The sequence below is a fragment of the Platalea leucorodia genome (genome assembly GCF_965183815.1).
Source record: "Platalea leucorodia genome assembly, chromosome: 4".
NCBI classification, from domain to species: Eukaryota; Metazoa; Chordata; class Aves; order Pelecaniformes; family Threskiornithidae; genus Platalea; species Platalea leucorodia.
In genome coordinates this window covers 22,104,741-22,126,783 of record NC_138826.1, presented here as the reverse complement: position 1 = coordinate 22,126,783, position 22,043 = coordinate 22,104,741, and the positions used below count along the sequence as shown (strand labels likewise).

The 22,043-nt window shown below is 41.8% G+C and overlaps 1 protein-coding gene across 6 annotated transcripts in view; it reads right to left on the bottom strand.

Annotated features, from left to right (window-relative positions):
* Positions 1-22,043, bottom strand: part of MARCHF8 (membrane associated ring-CH-type finger 8) — a 95,753-nt gene that overhangs the window by 16,640 nt on the left and 57,070 nt on the right. For all 6 annotated transcript variants that reach the window (XM_082311037.1, XM_082311040.1, XM_082311042.1 and 3 more), the window contains one exon: positions 7,754-7,804. In XM_082311037.1, coding sequence (XP_082167163.1) covers positions 7,754-7,804 — 51 coding nt within the window. The remainder of the gene's footprint in view (positions 1-7,753; positions 7,805-22,043) is intronic.

Here is a 22,043-nt window from a genome sequence, read left to right as displayed (position 1 = left end):
CCTCCCAAGTGGCAGCACCATTGGATGAACTGGCTACTTACGATGGTGACAGCAGTAGCAGGTTTTAAAGCACTCCTTGTCACAGGAAGTTTCTGCCATGCTCATTATGTGATGGGTAGCCCAAGCCTTGACAGCCTGAATTCAACCGTTCTAACCCCAGAATCGCTTGGTGAATCTCTGTGGACTTTCACGCCCTTCGCATGGAGGAACATCACCTCCACTGACCAGCCTTGGAGCCATGTGCTAGTGAGTTACCCTGTACAGTCAGACTGGTTGCCTAAAATAGCTCAGGACTAAAGGTCAATAGTTAGTTAATTTTGTATATTGACATTCCCATCTAATGCAATTCAGTGAGGTCACAGTGTGGCATTCTGTACTGGTGTTTAGATAATCACAGTGACTCTGAAAGCAGCAATCCCTGGAAGCCTACAGCTCTCTGGAGGGTTGCCATCAGGAAGAAATATGTATCTTTTTACATATATATATATATATGTGTGTGTGTGTGTGTATGTGTGCATGCATATATATATATAAATATATAAATATATAAATATATAAATATATATAAAAAAAATGTGCTCCCATAGCTGGTTGTTCTCATTCTGCCCCCACTCCATGAACAGTGTGATCTGTTGGTGAAAGAACTCAGCCTTTTCTGATTACCTATTTGTGATTACGTGCTGCACACCAAAAACCCTACCCTGCCTCAGAAAATAAAGTCATCTTTGAAGTGAGCCATAGTGAACATGCCAATGGCTTGGGTGTACTCCGAGATAACCCGCTTATCCAAGATGGCACTTCTGAGTATAGTTGCTGTCATCTCACTCTGGGCTGCACTTGAGTACTAGCAATTAAACCTCATTTTCAAGAACAGGGTTTATCACATTCTAAAAACCTTATTAAATTATTCATTGAAGGTAAAAAGTTAGAAACAACTCCAAAAGAATTCCTCCACTGATTGGAAGTCTAAAGGAAGCAAAAAAAAGGTTTTTCCTGCAAACTTCTTCATTTCTAGGTGTCACATGAATAGGAACAACACTGTGGCCCTACTATGTGTGCTACAAAAACACCTAGAAGTCTCAGCTAAGGACCTGGAACTAACATACTAAGCACTATACACATTTAATAACGGAGCACACCTCTCCTTTGGGCAGACAAAGGGTTAGAGAAAAGAAGTACAATTTTAAGTCTTTTACTCAGGAGGAACCGCAGCACAAGGAGCTTCAGACAAACACAAATTTAGCAATAGAGCAAGGAGCCAAACACTCCACAATCCAAATTTCAACCTGGCATTTTGACTGTGGGTTTGCCTTTATTTTACACTGTGATGAACCCATTTCAAAACTACGCTCTTCTGCTGGGCTAAATATATATATACATATATATATATATAATGAGAGCAATAAAAATCCTAAAAGGTAGTTGCACCTGCTGTCAAAAAGACTGATGCTGAAAGATATCTCCAGTGCCACTAGACTATTGCAGCAGTTTCTGTCTGCCTCCCTTCCCTGTAAGAACTATGGGAGCACAGTCATGGTCTTCTCCACTGAGCCAACTTCAACTACCACCAGTCCCTCTGGGGATTAAGGAGACACAGCTAACCATAGTATGTGTTGGCTAAGTGGAGACACCTCCCACCACTGCCCCAGAGTTGTCCTGTCCCAAGCACAAGCAGTGATCGAGGCCCACTACCCTTAATCCCCCCACCCCCAGGCCCAAGCAATCCCCCTGCACTGCGATGCTTTTGCAGCACCAAGATCACAGTGCTGCGATCTGCAACAGGCCACTGGGAGTTTTGTTTGAATCACATCAGTCTCTCCTGGTATTAACACATCACAATGACAAATGTGGCAGAAGCACATGGGAAAGACAGAATCAGCAGGACCATTATCACACCCTGTGTTTTAGAACAACTCATTGCCAAAGAGCTATTTTAGCTCTCTCGCACAGATCCCATTTAAATGTGTATTAAGAAGGCAAGGCTGCTGCTAGACATGGACATGGCAGGCACTTATCTTGCACTGTACATCTCCAGAGACAGTGAAAGCCCCAGGCTCTGCTCCCTCCTTAGTTACACCACAGAAATCAAGACCAACCACCCCATACCTGTTCCTCTGCAGGATCTAGGTACAGACAGTGATCTAGGAAAGAAAACAACAGTGACGGGGGCCTTGTGAAAAAAGGCACCAAGTGCCACTGCAAGGTGCTCCACAGCTAACCTGGCTAGTCTTCAGATAGGGAAAGGACATCTACGAAGAGACCTAGGGAATCTGACTGTGCCACCCCTGCCCCGTCTACCTCCCCTCCCTTTGACAGGGGCAGCCCCAGCCCTGTCTCATCCACAGTGGCAAAATTCAGTTCTGCCTGCTATGCTGAGAAGTCCTGAGCATGGGCTGAAGGCAGGCAGGGAGGTCTCGATTAAATTCAAGGGACACATCCATCATTTCTCTCGAGCCACTGCAGAACAAATACAATTGCTTGGCTCCAGCCATCCACCAAGATGCAACCTATTTGTGTTTTTATGCTTTCAGCATGTGCTGTATTCCATGTACTCATTGGCTGATGGCTCTTGCAAAAGTGCACTGCAGCTGTAAAGTCACCAAAGCTCATCTGTGGAACAGACGCACGCCAAAGGAGGCCTCCAGCTGAACTAGCACACCCAGGCAGCAGTGCAACGAGACCAACCAGCCGTGCCAAGTTTACTAACCTGACACTTGAGATAGCCAGAACAGGCCTACTGACAGACTGGATGTCGTGAAAGGCAGACAGCCCTGCTGACAGGCTGTTTTTGAAAGCTTTTCCTAAATATCAACATGGCAGGATCAACCATCAGTAACTTCTGGTCTTCTCCATTAAATTCTCCTTATCAGACTCATGCCATTTTGACCTCCACTGCATATTAAAATCAAGTGTCTTTAGCTGGGATAAGATGCATTATTAGAATGAAGAGTGGTTAAAAAAAACGGAGGGGAATGGGGAAGATGTGGGAAAGAGGCATTTGAAATTTTCAGGATGATCACCTCTACCATGTAATTTTGGCAACTATTCGATAGGGACCAGCAGTCAGCTACTGGAAGAATTTTATTCCATACTTTATATAATGTATATGACTATAATTAAAATTATGTCTAGAAACTAGGAGCGAAGCTGCAGTCAGCTTCCCCTCATTCTTCCTAAAGAAATCTAAAAGAAGATTCTGGCAGGAACTTTCTCTAGAGATACCAGAGATGAAGGCACTAGAGAAAGGAGGCTATCTATACTTTCAAAATCTCCCCAAGAGTAATTCAACCTGCCTATAGCACAGGATTAATGTTGACTAAACCCAGTAACAACTACACAGGTTCTGCAGGGAGAAGAAGAAGAAGAAGAAAAAAAATGGCCCTTCGACTTTAAAATCTTCCTCAAAGTACCTTGAATGGACTGAGGGAACAAAAGAGAAAAGGAAACTCCTGCAGGTTCCTCCTTCACAGGCTGCCCTCATACCTATATGAAGTAAGAATCCAGCCCCAGGAGGGGGGATTTATCACAGCACAGGGAGATTGTTGCACTCCTTATGAACATGACTGCACTGCACGCCAGCATGAGATTACTTGCTCTTGTGGGTGGGGGAAAGAGCACACCTTAATCTTCACACTATACAATTTTTCCTGTCTTTTCCTTTCCCCAATAGCTCAGTAGAAGGATTTTTTTTATTTTGTTAAGCAACTTCTCTTTCCCTACCCCCAGGCTCATGTACCTGAACAGGACACCTTCGAGCAGCAGTTCTTTTCAGTAAGCCTTGGTCATCTGATAGGCTACAGGACAGCTAAGCTCTGTGACTGAAAAACCTGGACTGCTTTTCCACGGATGAACGCTCACTGAATCCATCAAAGCTTCAGGCAACAGTGGACGTGTGTATTCATATGCTTTTCTAAATCTGTTCCAAGCTGATGAACAGCCCAAATGGATTTTAAATTTCATAGCAAGCTTAGGCTACCACTTTGCATCTGCACTGGCTGCCATTCAGCCCAAGAATAATTTAATACTTTACAGTGTGCTTCTGCTCAAAAGATAAAACTGTACAGGCCTTCAGAAAAGACAAAGTGTTTACATTTTTTAAGGAGTGCACTTTTGATTCCTTTGCTGTGATCCCAGTATTAGCATTTTCAAAGGTTACCCCTTAGAGGGTCATGAAAATAAGACTACAGTGCTTCCCCACTATGCTAAAATCCGCCCTCCAGAGCAATCAGATGACAGGAACAGCACACAGATGACCTGAAGATATTTCCATATGTCACATCATCAGTTTCAGGATCTATCAGACACTTTAAAGCTAAACAATATCACTAATATGAGGATAACTGTTTACAGACCAGCTTTGTTAGTAACCTCATTTAATCTGCTTGTAAGCACAATTCCTTTATCTAAGAGCAGAGGGCATGAATAACCACCACTGTGAAAATCCCTTTTTTAGCTTCTCTCAGTGACTAGCTGTGGTTTAGGGTCAATTTCATCTATATTTAGAGGACAAAGCTTCTATAAAGCTTAATTATTTCTCTGTGTGGCTTGTATGATGAAGGCATTTACTAGTGAAAAGTGGCTTCTTAGCAAAAATGCTGGCTTAGGGTAAACAGTCGAGATGTGGACCTGGGCTGTATACCCCTGTGCCAATCAGGGGTGTTTCAGTCAGCATCACTGTGCTTGAGCAGGGCAAGTTGGGAATCGGGCCATGTCCAAGTCCTGTGACTAAATCAATTTTCAACCTGCCTTCAACACTTTTTTTTTTTTTTTTAAATTTCAAAACAAACATAGAAAAGATTCCAGAAATTCAAATGTTTCATGTGGAGCAGATTTAAAAGGAGTGTTTGAAATATACACACCAAAAAAGCAAAGAAGGGCCTGGAGGAATGCCACATCCCCCGGTGTGCAACAGACTGCACAAAATCTAATGGCACCATATGAAGATCCTCCTACATCTTATTCCCTACTCCTTTTTCTGCTGCTTCTGGCCTCCGTCCCTAGCCAAGTATTCAGGTGATTGTTTTTTCTTGGCCTAACCACATGTACTAGCGTCTCTTCAGCCTCTCTTAGCATCTGCCTCTTGGAGAACTGCCTTTTTGCCCCTTCCTCCCAAGGGACGGCTCCACCTGGCCCCAACACTTGGGGTCTATGTTTGAAGAGGTCCTGCTACCTCTACCAGCTGATCTCATTTTCAGTGGCACCATCTGTCTGCCTCCCTCCTTGATCACTTTTAGCCCTAGGGCATTGCTTTCCTTGGTCACATCGAGTAACACAGCATCCCCTCTTGGCTAGAGGCTGAGTTCTGACTCAATCCTTTCCACTCATATTGCACTGTGCAACTGAGAGCAGTGGAAAGATACACAGTAATAATCACAGCGGGTTCATAATGACATATCAGCACCAGAAAGGCTTTGAATCAAGTGTCAGTGCCAAGGATTTGTAGCAGATTTGCTACGTTGCTATGCTGTAAGCTACATTTGGGTGGAAAAAGAATAGCTGAAGCAGTCATTTGCAGGAAGCGTGATCATTACTTCTGTACACACACACACACACGAACATATCTGGAAGTGCAGCATATAATTGATTAAACTCAACTTTGGTTAAATAGCTCCTCTTAAAACAGTGTAGTATCAACAAGCTCTGAGGATTTCAGAAAGGGCTATATAGGCAGCCAAGCATTTCCATACTTTTTCTTTTACATGTATTCAATCTGCCTTATTGGCCAGGTTGTTATACTATTCTAAACAAAAATAAAAGGCACTTTCCTATTAAACCTCAGAACTAATGAAAATTTTTCCATGTACTTAAGCTTCCACGCAGCATCCCACTACTATAATCTTTCTTGTTTTGTCCTACAAATTCCTTGCAACAGCCAACCCACCTGTAGACTGCAAAATAAATTGCCGCAGCTTAGCACTGAACTGGCTCGATGCGCAAGGCAGCGTTTGGATGTATGAGGCACATCAGGGGACTGATTTCACCAGTGGAACTTCCACCTCTTGGCCTTGTTAGAAGCCATCTCCAGAGTGGAGTAAGTACACAGAACGGATCAGACACAGAGGTGACAGAGGAGCAGTAAGAACATCAGTACCTCTGGGAAGCTTATGTTTGCAACCAAAAAGTCTCACTCATTGAACTGGCATAGCTGACTTTTGCTCCCCTTGAGAACTTTAGCTTTTGCAACACACAACAATCACGATTAACATTTCAGTGTTTCAAGCTGAATGCAAATATTGATGTCTCATTTGCCAGCACTCCCAGGGAGAGCTTTGCCAGAGTACAAGGTCCTTTCCACTGCACTGCCATACGACCAGTTCTTGATAAATTAAGAATGAACTGTGCAGCTTTGTATGGCTACCAAACTGCTGCTGCCAAAAGGCTTGTTGTGCTGAATTTCAGACAGTCTGGGAAAAGTACAATGACACTTAATAATAAAACTACCATCTCTGCTAAACAATGCCTGAAAATGCAATTAAGGATCCCTAAGAAGAGAAGAGCCAGGGTGAGAGGAACAGGCACAGTCCCACTTTAGAAAAGTACAGACGAGAAGTTATACTTACATGGTATGTATTTCAAAACCCTTTCTGTGAATGCACATTTTCTGATGCTGAATGCAAAACAAAATCCCACATCACTCCATGATAACAACACCTTCAGTTTGGTCAATACCTTGTGCACTGGACAGTTGCCCTGCTCATTATTTAAGATACCCAGTAATCTTGTCTTTCTGATCCAAAGTGAAAGTTGTCTGTGCCCATATAAACCATAAATTAAGTGCAGCCACTGTTTCCTCTGCTGGAGATAGGCATGAATAGTTTCCTATATCCTGAAGTACCCAGAATAGAAAAAAAGGGACTTGAGCTTGTCACAGCCATAATGACTCAGACTCTCATTAAAAGTCACTATTACCAGCAACATCAATAGTGGCAACAAAGGGTTAAGGCTCTTATGCACCTCATGAAAAATACTGGTCAATCAGCACAGCCTTGCTTGCATGAAGGCTTTAAGCAACTGTATTTATGTAAGAAAAAAGGTGTCAGGCTTCCAGCTAATTAAAAATCTTCTGATTTGTAATGCAGAAGTAGGAGTAGGATATGTATTGTAATAAGTTATCTTAGATAGAAGATACTTTTTCCTAATGGCATAACAAAGCAACTGTGCTTTCGATGTGTCCATTGGCCATGCTGAAGTGTGATTAGAATGGGTAGAGCATCATGCTTCCCGTACAAGATCAGGGCCTGTAATAGCAAATATTTTAAAATACTTACATAGTCATGCCCTGATAACAAAGCATTTCATAGCGCTAATAATAATGCAGTGTTGAAGTGACAATAAAATAATGTTTAGCCACATCCAATACATATTACAGGATGCATGGCTATACATATCTTACAGAGAACATTACATCAGATAGCTTATGGTATAAAAGAACATACTTGAGTGATGTTTTTGGAGCGATTGTCCCCCAAGGTAAGATCTCAGGCATCTGCCTTCTATCTTGCTCCTACCAAGCTAAGGAGGCTGACAGTGTGAAAGAGAAAACCTACCGTAGCTTCCATTTCATTTGACCTGTAAAGAGAGTCTGCAAAACACCTGAGAGTTCTAATGTTTCAGGAATGACTATCAATGACAGGCAGGCATGCAAAGCATTTTCTACTGGTCACATTGTCACATATATCACCCCAGTTTTGAAATGAAAGAAATCCCAGTATCCCCAAGTTTATCAAAGACTGAGTTGTATCGAGGAACATACCTTTGAGATGTTACTAGAGCGGCTCACGGAATGCCCCAAAGCCTTCTCATTCTGAAAGAGGAAGAAGAGGATCACTGCAGCAACAAATCACAGTTATAAGGATATTTTAAAGCTATAATTAGAAACCAAATTCCATGGAGAAAGTCTTACAGCTGTGGCTTTTAAGGATGTTGCTTCTATTGACATCAGCCTGATTTACCACAATCACTAAATTGCTTTGTTCGCTTAACAAGATATTACCTTGCAGAAAATCACATAGGCGAGACAAGTACAAACTGAGAAATACTGGAACAATGATTTCTTCTCTCTATTAATACTGCAAAGCCCTTTCCTCAGATGACATCTATTTTGGAAACGATATGTCTTAGCCCTGCCTCATCTACATCCAAAGGCAAACATCCAACCACTAAAACGGAAAGCTCTTGCTTAAAGAAAAACAAAAGTATCACAGTGACGTCCAGAAACAACTGTGAATAACCACATGCATGTCATTTCAGGAGATGAAGTAGAATTACTGAGGAACTTCCTATTTACCACAGAACTCGGATTTAAACTGGAAATATCATACAAGATGGAAACACAGAAGCTGCAATTCTCAAAACTGAAATCAGTGACGAATGTATGTTACTCACTTTTCAGTGCACAGATCCTGACTGATAAGGATGACAATCTTATCTCCTACCAAAATAAACTGTAGGTTTCACCAAGATATTTCATCCTTTAAGGGCTCCTAGTTTCTGAACATGAGTTTACCACAAGTATAACCGGACATGATTGCTCCACTGGTAAGAGCCTAGAAATTGTTCTGCAAAAGCTTTTCTGAATAAAATCCAACAAGAAATACTTCCTTCTAAACAAATATTACAAACAGAGCAAGTCATAATGGTTGGTTACAGAACAGTATCTATGCTCCTCTAAGTCTGTGAAGCTGGGATGCAAACTGGTTTGAGATATAAATGCCCTGAAAAAGAGGGCAAATTTACTACTTTCTTCTATGGACTCTATGCTGGATTAGAGTTTCTAGAAGTGCATCCTTTTACCTGGGATTTTAGGAACCAAACTCTTTCACATTTATTCCTGAAGATAATTTAACCTAACAGAGACACTTAACATCTCTTTCAGTTCTCATTGGCACTGGCTGATCAGACAGAGCTTGAGATCAGAAGTCCTGCATAGATAACAAATGGGGACAGAAAAAACCCAGTCAACTGCAGTTACTCCTACATCAGCTTGGATAGAACACACTGGTTTCAGACCTTCTGCCTGTGGTTTGTTATAATTCAAGCAACCTTCTATGATGAAAGCCCACATCAAGTCAGCCCGGGTGGCTCAGCACCCAGATGCTACACCCACACTTCTGAGATCCTTGCACTCCCAGACATTTCCTCCTACAGCACATCCCCAGAACAACTTCAAAGCTTTGTGTTGAGAAAAGAGAAGGCAAGGCAAAAACTTCAGCATATGCTTACAAAAGCAGCTAGTCCCTTCCTTACAATACCAGTTGTCTCTCAATACAGTCCTGGGCACTGCCTCAGTTGATGGATATAAACTGCACTTCCTCCCTTAAAAATGTGAGGAAACAAATACAGCGTTCTGAAATCGTCTGTAGGTAGGAATTTGAGTACCTAGAAGACAGGAAAATAGTCTCTCAGAAGAAGAGAGGAGAAGCAACCAGTGAACCCCCCTCAATTCTGACTGATGGCTAAATTAAAAATCAGCAAGGATCAGTTTAAGGTCTGAAATAGTTGTGGCCTAAATTACCATTGAACTGAATGCCAGATTTGCATATTGCAAGGCTGAGTTTGATTTTTGAGATGACTATGAGCTTTTGTTACATAAATAACAGTATTCCTGGAGCAGAAACGACCACATAAAGACCCCCAAAAACATGGACATAATGGTTATGTGAAGACTAACATTGGACGGGACTACTGCCAGAACCAGTATGGCTGAGAGTTTACTCCAACTGTAAGGGAAGGACCTAGCTGATTTCATCAAAGGCAGTGTAACTATAGCAACAGGGAAAAAAAAAAAAAAAAGAAGTTCATTGAAGCTATGGAAGACAGAAGGAACAAAAAAGGGGGCAGGGACACGTTCACAAGCTATGACTAAGAGACCAACACAAACTGGCAAGCGCAAAAACTTGTCATTGCCTACGTGTGAGGTGCAGGGGGAAGCAGGCTATGCTTGGCCTTCCAGGGATGCGAGGGAGGTAAACAAAGCAAGGCTATTTAGGACAAGGGAAAATTGTAGTGAAGTTGGGACCCGCGACCAAGAAGCCTGCCTGAAGCAACACATAAGGCTCCACACAAGTGACAGTCTCAAATCCAGCCCTAGATGTCAAAGACTTCTGGGTGAAATTCCTGAAGACAAAAACTAAACAGAGCAGAGGTTTCTTCACGTTAACTCAACGTTCCCCAAATACTGTTGTCTAGCTGAAGAAGATGCCTGCAAGGGAGCATGACTGAACTTACACAAGCACCTGTGTTGAAAAGGATGTGGTAAAATTCAATAAGCATGAACAGGCTAGAGCACAAGACCTACATTTGCACATGGTAAATGATGCAGAGCAAACACTCTTAGCCATGCCACAGAAACTATTCTTTCTGCTCTGCTCCCAGAACTGATTTTATCTGATGGATGCCAGCACCCTCTAAAAGACAGACGTTCATATTATCTTTATTGATCTGCTGTTGGAAACATACCTATCAGAGGTTTCAGTCAGTAGATGACTGCAAACAGTTGGTTTTGATATTGAAAAGTCATCATTTTTAAACAAAAAAGCGGTCTTGAAAAATATTCCCTTAAGGGTTACGGGCTGCATGCACACATATATTTAAGTATCAGTGATCTTTCTAAAGGACTCCTAGACACCTAAGCGCTCTTTCAGATCCCAGTTGCTCTACCACATAAAGCCGGTACATCCATAAAGTCAACAGGAAATTCACTACAGCCTCAGCCCAGGTTGGCCAAAATCTGTACTCTAGTGGGCTACTTACACCGACTAGCAAGAGAAGCACCAAGGAGTGATAACTGACCCAATAGCCATTACCAGATCCAACACAGACTTGACATTTTCCAGTCTGGTTGACCTGTCAACTACCAAGCAGCCCCATCACCCAGATAAAATTGCTTCAGCCCTTGGACACCAACTGACCCTGTCTTAGCCTGTCTCCTAATCAGAGACATTTTTTGAAACAGCTGCTCCAAGTCTCACAGTTTACATACATGCAGACTTTAAAACGTGTTGGGCTGAAAACAGATAAACAACTGAGTTCCGCCGCGCGACAGCAATTTCCAGTTCACTATGACCACTCAAGTAGCGCTCCCGCTGAAGGAACATACAGTGCTTTCTTGCCAGCTTCTGCAAAGGACCAAAAAAATTATTTATTTTTTTAAAAATCATTAAACAGCAACAGAAACACCTCTAAGTAATACAGTGCATAAGTCTAGTTGTGCTGTTTAATTCTCTTTTGCAAATAAAATAATAAACATCTACCCTTCAGGAAAAAGCACTGTGGAAGCCTTTAAACAGAGCCAGTGCTTGCTGGTGTTTCCCATGCTGCACTCCATTAAGGATGCCGTGTGTTTTCCAGTCATTAAGACAGAAAAGAGCTGTAAAGTCACAGAAGGAGCTCCTGGAATAGGTAGATTTTAATGGTAGGCACAATTACTAAGTGAGGAACAGAAACATTAAACAGATAAAAATTATTTTAAAGGCAAGCAAACAAAAGCTCACTTTTCATACTATATCCATCACCGGTGGGATCTTTTACCAATTATTCACAAATTAACGCTGACATGGGAGTGGAAAGGCTAAGCTTCTATTATGGTACTATCACTACGCAACAAATAAAGGTCTTCAGAGACTTTTTCTAGCATGTTCTCATTGCACAGTAAAACATATTCTAGTCTGGTAATTACAGCTCCAAACAAGCTCTCCTTCCCTCTTGCAAAAGCATTGGTCTTTGCACTTGAATGAAAGGTCAAGACAAATGCAATATCTGCCAGCATGGACCATACAATTATCACCAGTTAAAGCAAGTGTCACTCTACTTTAGCAGACCAGTCTTTCTGTATGGGATAATGGGAATCCTGCCTTTCAAAATCATCCTACTCAACTAGAACTACCTGGCAGGCACTGGAAGAAAAAAAAAAAAAAAAAAAAAAAAAAACTAGGTAGGAAAAAATTACAAGTGCAACTTGTAACTTCTCCTGAGCCACTCACTGCCAGCTGTTGCTCTAAGGTCCTTATCAGAGCCTGGCTCCAGGGAAACAAAGAGGAAGGCAGAGGCAGAGAAATCACTGATAAACAGAAAAACTGCTACCCATTCCTACAGTGACACGTTTCTCTAAACTTTGGGTGCGCTTGCTTGCAATTGCCCGAATCCCCCTCCCAACCTTCCTTTCTTTTTCTATCTTCCCCTTGAATTTGCTCCCTACTGTGAGTGACAGGGCTGCCTCCTTCCTTCAGCAGCTGCTTCACCTCACATCTGCTTTCCTGCAGGGCTCTTCATCTTGCCTTCTACCACCTTGCTGGCTCATTTTCCATTCTGCCACCATTCCTTGGTTACTCTTGCATGACACCTCTCCCTTCTCAGTTCAGAGATCTAGAAGCCAACACCTCCCTCCCATCTTCCCATTTACCTCAGTCTTCCACATTCAGCACTTCAAATTATTTTGCCCTTGCTTTCCTACCATAACATATCCATTTTCCACGAAGCACAACAGCTACTTAACTTACACAGCCAAACCCAGAAGCCTTGTGAACCCCAAAACACCAGTTCCTATCACCTGAGCCAGAAGGAGGGTCCCCACCCACTGATAACAATTCAGGCAGCCATAGCTGCTCTTGTGCACTTAGAATACCAATGTATCATGCAGACCTTCCTCCAAACTCAGCTGTAGACTTAATGCAGCAAGCGTGCACCCTAAAGAAATACAAGTTGGATGTCCTTGCCAGGATGGAAGGAGAAGAATATCTTGGTAAAATGGTTTGGATTTTGTGTTTCCAACATTCTGGGTTTCAGTCATTAAGACAGGTAAATAGAAGACAATAGAGGAAGCAGTCTCACAGCTTGTGTAGCTGCCTTCTGGCTACATCCCTGACCACAGACCTATTCAGTCCTAAGAATAGCTAATACTAAACTCCATCTTTATCTCTGCTCATAGACCTGGAGAAGAAACTGCAAGGCAGTTCTCAATGGTTTAGCATGGTGATTTTATTCTCTTTTGCTCTGGGAAAGGAGAGCAGAGGGCACCAGAGGAGGGTCCTCCTTCCTCCTCAAGCCACCAATGGCTATGCATGAACCTAGCACACGCCTCCTTGCTGAAGTCTTAATTCTCTAACACACCAGTGGCCTGATAGGGCACTCTTCCCCATTTTGCAATACAGCTTTTATGTTACATTATCTTACATGATAAAATGGGTTAAGATCCTCATCTAATGATAAGAGTTCTCCAACTAAAATCTCAGTAATGAAGAGCAGAGCCCTTTGTTTTGATGATTTCCTTACTGCAGTGCTCCAGCTGCAGATCCCTACAAGGCAAGTGCTAATGCCTCAGCCCAATAGAGAGACAGTTAACAAACCAGGGCAGACTGGCTAGGGCACTGCCTACTTGTGGTTTTCTACGTGGAATCTGAAAGCCATTTTAATCTCATTTTGTGCCGTACAATTGCATTTTACAACGATAGTTTAAGCACAAGATAAATATCTAGCACTTACTGTTATCAACAATGAGTGGCATGGGCACCATTCCAACAAAGTCTTCCGGGTAAATGGCTGCTTTCCTTAATAAAAAACTTCGCAGAAGAGAATGAATAAGTAATAATTCCTCCCATTCATACAGCAACTCTCATTCTTAGATCTTATGAGAATTACAGAATGGGACACAGAATGGCATTGCTTGAAATGGTGAGGCGCTGAAGTGCTTGGCAAGTACAACTCAGTTCTTCCATCAAGTCCCATGACCAGAGTATGAGTGCACAGCTGTTCTACAAACACACAGCCATACGCACCCAGGTATTGTTTCAGGTTTTATAACTGTGTCAGATTTCCTAACAACCACTTCCCAGAATTTATGCAAATCTTGCACTGCAACCCTATACGTGAACAGTAGAAATTAAAAAGAACATATGCTTTTAGTCTGGGGAGAGGGGTTGTTGTTGTTTTTGACAATATCGGCATGTGCACCTAATTGTCTGAAGTAGACAGAATGAGAGGAAAGAAATGGGAGAAGGCTTTGTGAATTATTTCCTTCATCTGTCAAAACCAACGGATTGTTAAATTATAAAAGCTTTGTCAGCACTAGATATTGGGACTGACAGAACCCAACATTTAATTACTTCAGTAGGAAATGGTATTTTGCATCATATCAACTGAATATGCTCTTTATTTCTTTGGCAGTCACCAGGTCATCATGGAAGAGCAATAAACTTACTAACAGTTTATAAAGCCAGTGCTTGGCAAACTTCTTAAACCTCACTCATTTCAAATTTTCGTCCATAAAATGTGATGAAATATCATCAAGGTTCGTCAATGATCTTTGCATGCAGCTGGAAGAATAATGGCATCTCAGCAAAGAACAGTAATGGCGTCTCTGCTGCGTCTCTGCTCTTGTCCAGTATTTACCCCCGGACACTGAAAACTGAGAGGGGTGATGGAAATCATGCCACCTATTTCCTTTCTTTGCCTTCCTAGAGACCCAGTATAAATATCAAAAAAGGAATCCAAACGATCTGTCCCGTCCATTTAGTCCAGTATCTTCTGCTCTTGGATGATCCCACTTGATTCCCTCAGCCCAGCCATTCACAAATGAGTGCAGAAACCCAATATAAGATTTCAGATCTTCCACCACAGTGGAAAAATCTACAGCAAGTTCACTGTAGATTACTCAGACAGCTCACTAACTTGCTCATTCATGTTCACATCAAGCCACTTCACATAGTGGGAGACAAACTTGGAAAAATAACCTGAAGGCAAAAAACAAGGCTGGAAGTAAAACACAGGAAAATTAACAAGCTTTATTTCAGGTGCTGAACTTACAGCTGTGCCTGAGAACATCAGCAACAGAAATAAAATCATGAGATCATATGGCTTTAACAAAAAAAGAAAGACCAACGAAGGGAAAAGATGACAGATCGAGTATCTTTAATGGCAGAGTTCAAGGAATTCAAAGAACAGGCCCCTTAGGGGCTTAGGAAGGGGAGTCAAGAAGGCTAACAGATCATAAACAAGAAATATAAATGAGAGGGAATTCAAAGAACAAGGCAAACACAGCAGAATGTTGAAGTTAAATAAGAATTTCTTGCCTATGTCTGCACCACAGTACGGCCAGAAGCACAATGCGCTTCATCTCCAGCGTGCCGTGTGAATAGCTCTTGGAGCTTGCATGGATGTGCCTGATACCATGCAAACCTGAGAGGCATGCAGGTCCCTACATGATCCAGATGTGGTCCACTTCTGTATAAGTCCTTACTCATTGTGTATTGCTGTGTGCTTAGTCTTGTCAGTTTGGTCTTAGGAGTATGTGGGATACAATGCTTGGATCTGTTCTTGAGTCCAACCATACAATGGATAAAGTGAGGAGAACATTCTTTTCAAAAAAGCCCTTTTCTCCATGGCTTTGTTCTCCAGACTTTTTTCAACAAACCATTTTTCTGGTTTTTGCATTGCTTTGCTTTACTTCCAAAGGCTCCAGAAAGTGCATCTGATTATGGGTAACCTGCGTCTCCAGCTGCCATTTCAAAATGGAGATCTGATCTCCATCTCCCCTCTTCAATTGTTTGAGCTAGAAGATGACATAAAAGCCTTCATCTTGCTGAGCTGAGGCTGCCTCACCTGGAAGAGCAAATTTTTATTTCTGCACAAGACCATCAGTCTGATACATTTCATTAAAATTACATTCATTTGTACACTTATTGATTTGCTTGCCACGTGCCCAATTCCTAACAAAGAAAGTAAACTGCAAAGTTTGGCATCCAGCATGTTTTATGGATGTTCTTATCTTGCTGTTGCCAGACAACCTGCCTAAAATGGATACACGCCTTTATGTGATGCAACACATAAAAATGAATTCTTCCCTCAGGGAACAAATTATATGAACTACAAAAGACATGATCCAAAAATATACACCTTTCTTGATAACGGAAGCAGTATGCATTAAGCTTACCTGTGTGACAGCAAAAATGCTGTTTCAAACAATTTCATGTATTTAACAGCAGAAAGAGAGATACAAGCACTGAGAAAGCCAGCAATTATAAACAGATTAAAAGGAATAACATTCTATCTTTTGTGAAGCAATTGCATTTAATGCAACTGCTGGAATTCTCATGGTACGCTTCACATGTCAATATGCCATAGCAATTGCCTATTTTAAACATTAACAGATTAAAAAACCCTCTAGGCAACTGGCAATTTGGAATTTCTCAAGCTGCCAACAGACATAGGAAGCCTGCAGTCTAGATGAACTCTATGAAGAGCTGACCTTTCTCAGCGTCTACGCAACCCTGCAGGTTCAGTCGCTTGCTGTGGGACCAGGCTGCGTGCTAGCACGTGCTCCTCCGGCAGGGTGGCAGGCGGCTGCACGGTCTGCACATCGTGTGCAACTTGGACATGACGCATGTGCCTGGATCACTGCCTCTGCTCAGCTAAGAAGGTCCACAAAGCCTCTCTGATTTCCCACTCATATTATACCATCGAAGTATACTGTTAAAACAGTGAATCACAGAATCATCTCTTAGCCAAGGTTACAAAGGCCACGTGAATCTAAAAACAGATTTAGAACAATACTAGAAAACTGGACACTTTCCAAAGGAAACTTGATACTTCAAGTTGCTTCTATTTTTCTCAAGGATTTTCTCTTCTCTTCCTCCCTTTCCATCTTAAGATATTAAGATTGCTTATTAACCTATTTCTGACTGCATGGACCATAAGGGCAAACAATATTCCCTATAGCAACTAGAGAAATCACTTCCCAAAAGATGCTGGGAAAGCGTTCAGGATATTTTTGGTAACATTTAACATGATATGGCCAAAAGTACGTGACAAAGAGCTCTCGAAAGAGCAACTGTACATATTAGACCTGTTTAGCAACACCTACACAGTACAGACCAGCTTGGTTTTACCTGAAATTTCATCTTCCCATTTTTATCAGTGCAGTTTGCAAAGTATTCTGACCCGCAGCATTTCAAACTCACTTAGTGTTAAATAATCACACAAATTTAGGTAAATGAGGAACTGGGCCCTACAGATCCCATTAAAGTTACTTAGCCAAACACCGGTTAGAGTGAGTTCCTTGTAAAAATCTAACCTGTAATGTTCTGGAAAGCTTTAAGCACATTACATTTCTCACAATGGTTGTTTGTAAGGAATACACAAAGAATAATATCTAAGAAAAACAACACATTCAACCATCCTTACAGAAATAAGCCAAAACTACTTATGGAAAACACTGCTCTGGGAGGAAAGATGATGCACAGCTAAGAGAAAAGGTATACTCTTCATTTAACGGGTAGTGCATTTAAACTGCAGAACAAGAATCTTTTAAAGCATAAATCTGCTAATAAAAAAAACATAAATTAAGTGACAATTCAGAGTTCCTGGCTAATTATGCAGGAAATTCAGAGGTCAGCTATTTAGCCCAAGTCATTTTAAGAACAGCCATGTATGAATGCATACACTTACATATCTTTTTTAGGTTAAAACTTAATAAAAACCCCTGCAGAAAGCACACACACAGCCAACTACCCCCTCTTTCCCCAAAACCACAATCCCTGATACCAGAAACAAAGGCAAAAACACGTCTCTAGGTGTAGCAGGCTACTTCAACCAGTAACCAAGAGTATTTTATAACATTTTGTCAGGGAAGCACAGTTGGTCTCATATGAGGCTTCACCTGATGCTTTGGGATGCAGCCAAGCAGTGCATGCCCAGAGAAGGCTACATGGGACCAGGCAGAAGAGCAGTACTAGGGACACCATCATTCCTTAGCACCTACTGGTGCTATCAGTGTTCTGCACTGTTTGGCATTGTGAACATTTAAAGTCATCATACTGTTAAAGTACCAGCATATGGCAAAAACCCGGTAAGGCAGTGGTTTGAAACACCTGGCTACACCCCCACCCTCCTATGCTATCACTAACCAACTCCTCCCACAGCCCAGCCCAGCCAGGGCATTTTTTGCAACTGCGATTTTCAGGGCTTTCTGCAAAACTCAGACCTGAAGTAGCCAATGCACGTCCTTTGCTTTCACAGGTCTGTCTTTCAGGACCATGCCCTTTGCTATGAGTCCTGTATGAACAACAGTGACTCAAGACAGCCATTTCTCACTGACAAAGCAATTCTATGATTTGCACAGTGCTAAAACCTGCAAAAACCTCTTCTCCTAAACACAGAGGATTTAACACACTCTAAATGTGCTTCCTTTTTAGCTAAAAATCTGTAGTCATTAACTTTACATCCACATTCAGGGTGCTGCACTTGAAATTCCAACATATTCAGTAATGTTAAAGGAACTGAGGGTGCTGGTTACCAAGAGTCACAGATAAACAAGTTTCAGAAACCAGCAAACAAGGGGCATGCTGAGAAATACTGCATTCTTCAGTCATAAGCAGATACTCTGGCAGTCTCTCACTCAGAGGATGTTTAGGACCTGTTACTCATAGGAGAAAATCCTGCTGATTCTGGTTACCTTCCAACCATACAGTGGGAACTGGGAAAGTACCGCACCATACATCGCAGATATCAAGGGAAGAAGAACGAAAATGCAGGGAAAGTAAAGGACAGAAGCGGAATTTTAATGTACTCCATTAGTCTTTCCTGTATATCACTCATCAAGTGGGTCCCTGATAAAGGAGCAGGATAAGAATTCAGCATCTATCAAGTCAGTTAACACCACCTAAATCCATGTCTAACAGCTGATGCTATCCAGTTTACCGATATTGATCGTTGGTATATGTGTACATCATGTTCCCACCTTCTTTGCTATGTCTGTCACAATAGAATCATAGAATGTCCTGAGTTAAAAGGGACCCACAAGGATCATTGAGTCCACCTCCTGTCCCTGCATAGGACAACCCTAAAATTCACCCCATATGTCTGAGGGCATTGTCCAAATGCTTCGACAATATTGTCAGGCTTGGCACTGTGACTGCCTCCCGGGAGGCAGTCACGGTTATGCCCACAAATGAAAATCGATTAAAAAAAAATCTTTTTGGTAGAAGACAAGTGCTCAGAAGATTTAGCTTCTCTAAATTTTTGATACCTTTCCTACTCTCAGAGAAGATAAGCACAACTCGAGAGGCCAACAGGGTGAAAACAAAATCCAACAGGAGATCTATCTTTGTTTAGGAGGGTCATTTCAACTTTTTTATTTAAAGAAGTTATTGAAGAAAAAAGATGGTATGACCATACAGGATAAGAGAAAAGTCTTCCACAAAGGCACAGAAAGCAAAACGGTGAGCCGCATTTTGTCTTTTTTAGTTCTGTATTCAGCAGCAGTACTTCTTGAAAAGGAGACCTTATCAGATCTTTTCTCTCTTCAAAAATATAGCAGCAGTCAACAAAGCAAACAGAATGCCAACATGGGGAAAGACCAGGTGGAAATGAACACTGAAACAGTATAAAAAACAATGGCAGGTCAACAGCTTTTGCATATGGTCACTAAAAATTAAATCTTGGCTTCATGGAACGTCAGGGGGAATTCCACCACTAATGTCAATCAGGTCAGGAGTTCGGCCTCTGTTAGTAAGAGATATTGCACAAATGCAAGGAGTTCAGCAACATACAGCTGGGGTGAGCAACAATAAGACAAGTCTTTCTATGAAGACAGCTGAAGCAACAGATTATTAAAAGAGAAAGTAAATAAATAAGGTGTAGTGAAGAAAAGACACATAGCTAAATAACAAGACTTCACAGCTGTGTCCCATACCTTCAGAAGAACACCTGGAAGCAGGTGACTCAAGCCAGCTGCTGCAGGCTAAGACACACACACTTGGATGAATTATTTCCTGGCGGAAGCAATAAACCAGCACTCCATGTGGACACAGTGGTCCCACCAAAACCAAGAAGAAATGCCTGTGGTCTCAGGAAGACTCAGACTGAGCCACTATCAACATCCTGATCTGAAAAACAGCATTTCAGTAATTGCAACTGGTAATAGGCACACTTCAGCAGATTGGGACCTAAAGTAGTTTTAAAAATACTGACTTGCCTTGAAGCATGAGAAGCAGAGAAGACGAAACTGCAATAAGAGTCAGCTAGAGAAACATGTGTTTGCCTTTGCACATGGAAATCTACATTTGCTTCACGTTCAGCAGGGAGAAGCAGGAGCACTTCTAAAAGAACCTTTGTGCAGGAAGGGACCGCTGTGCAGTGCTAACACTGAGCAACACTGAAGCCAATGGAGCTGCGTTGGCTAAATAAAGCAGGGATGAGCCCAGTGACCCAGCACAGTAGGGCAGTCAACCTTAAGGCCAACAACCAGTAAAAGCAAAAAAAGATGTTTTTTGAGCAGGTGGTGTGAATACAGAGTACGGTGCTCAGAGCACCACTAACTACCACTCCTGGGCAGGGCAGCTGTGGCTGAAAAGGGGATGGGATGCTCTGTGTAGGCAGCCTCATTTCCCATCACTGTAATCCCAGAATCATCAGATTACAGTGGAAGACTGTCTGAGGCAATCACATGGGTGACTGCCAAAGACTACTGGATGAAGAGAAGCCTTCCAAAAGAGCACTGCTCTTCAACCAGTTGAGAAACTTCAGCTGGGCTGAATTCACTGTCTAATAAGGAGGGTTGAGGTTTTTGTATGTCTGAATGAGCTGAATGCCAGCAGCTGCGTAAGAACTAAATTTACCACCGCAGTCCCAGGAATGCCTGCATTTTCTGCTAAAATAAAATCTCTGGGTCATTAGCCTATTGGAATAGAAGCTTTTCCACTTAACTGAAGACATTTACTCATTCTCTTTCCGCATCTCTCATGCTCCAGTTCCAGTAAAATCCTGCTTGGTTTCAGAGGTTTTTTTATGGAAAAACACATGCATTAGTTTAAAAGTACTGATATTACGTGAGCAGTATTAAACAACTCACCTCACTGGGTTCCTCTACCTCTCGCATTTATTCCTATGAAACAGAAAATGAACTGCAGCTGTCAGAGTGCTGGCTGACCTACTGGGGACTGCACTGCATTCCTGCACACAGGCTGACATAGCATTTTCTAAAGTTTATTTTGCAAGGGGAAAGGGTTACAAATATGTCTCATATTCACAGTAACTCTCCTGCCCTTCATTCCCTAGAGCTTTGAGCGCTGGTGGTTTTTTGTCACAGGAAATTGCATCAAAGTTTTCAGAAAAAGTGTATTAGCTTACACAATTTGCTTTTGTCAAACTGCCTTTAACTTGATCCCCACCAAAGCTAGATTTTAAAAATTCAGTTTCAATCTCCTCTATGTTCTCTACTTTACACATTAATTATCTGCAGAAATCTGGACATCTATGAAATCTGCAGCTGTTCTAGAAGGTAATACATGTTCTTAAAAATACATTTTGTATTTTTTAAAAGTAACTTCTAAAACCCCACAAAGAACCAGTAAATTATTAAAGGCATTTCTGTATACCTTCTGAAAATACATATAGTCAGATCTCTATGGAGGCTGTTTTCTCTTGGGCTCTACACTTGGAATTGAGTAAGAAGTTGAAGCAATAAATAGGGGCTTCACCACAGGCTCTAGAAGCCAGCAGAGAGTACTCATTTGTGAGGTAGGATCCTCAGATTGTCAGCTTTTATGCCTGGGGCATCACATTGACAAACGTCTTCATTACAAGAAGGTTCTGATCCAGAACTGGAACTTCCCAGTCCATACCCTGCCCCTCCCTCCCCCTATTTTCCTAGAAAGGAATCTATTTCTGATTCCTCTTAGTTTTGAAAACACAAAAGATAAAGTTATCCTTAAATGTAAGTACTGTCCTTCCAGTTTGAAATGACTACTGAAGTATTTTCTAGGACATTAAAGAACAAGTTACTGCTGCTTTGGAAATCAATTTTTCTTAAAGGCCAAACTCCAGACAAGCAATATTGCCTATCTGGACATTACAAAATGTCAAAATTCTCCCTGAGATTTTAGTTTTAAAGGGGCCGTTCAGAAGGCATCCAGTGAAAAAAGAAATACCAGATACTGTGCAGGCATTCTTTAAAAGGTGAAATAGATGATTTGGCCAGATAAGCACTTGGGGAAAGGCAGCAATCCAGGGGGAAGGATTAGATGCTGCTGAGTTGCATCAGTGCAAGCGGT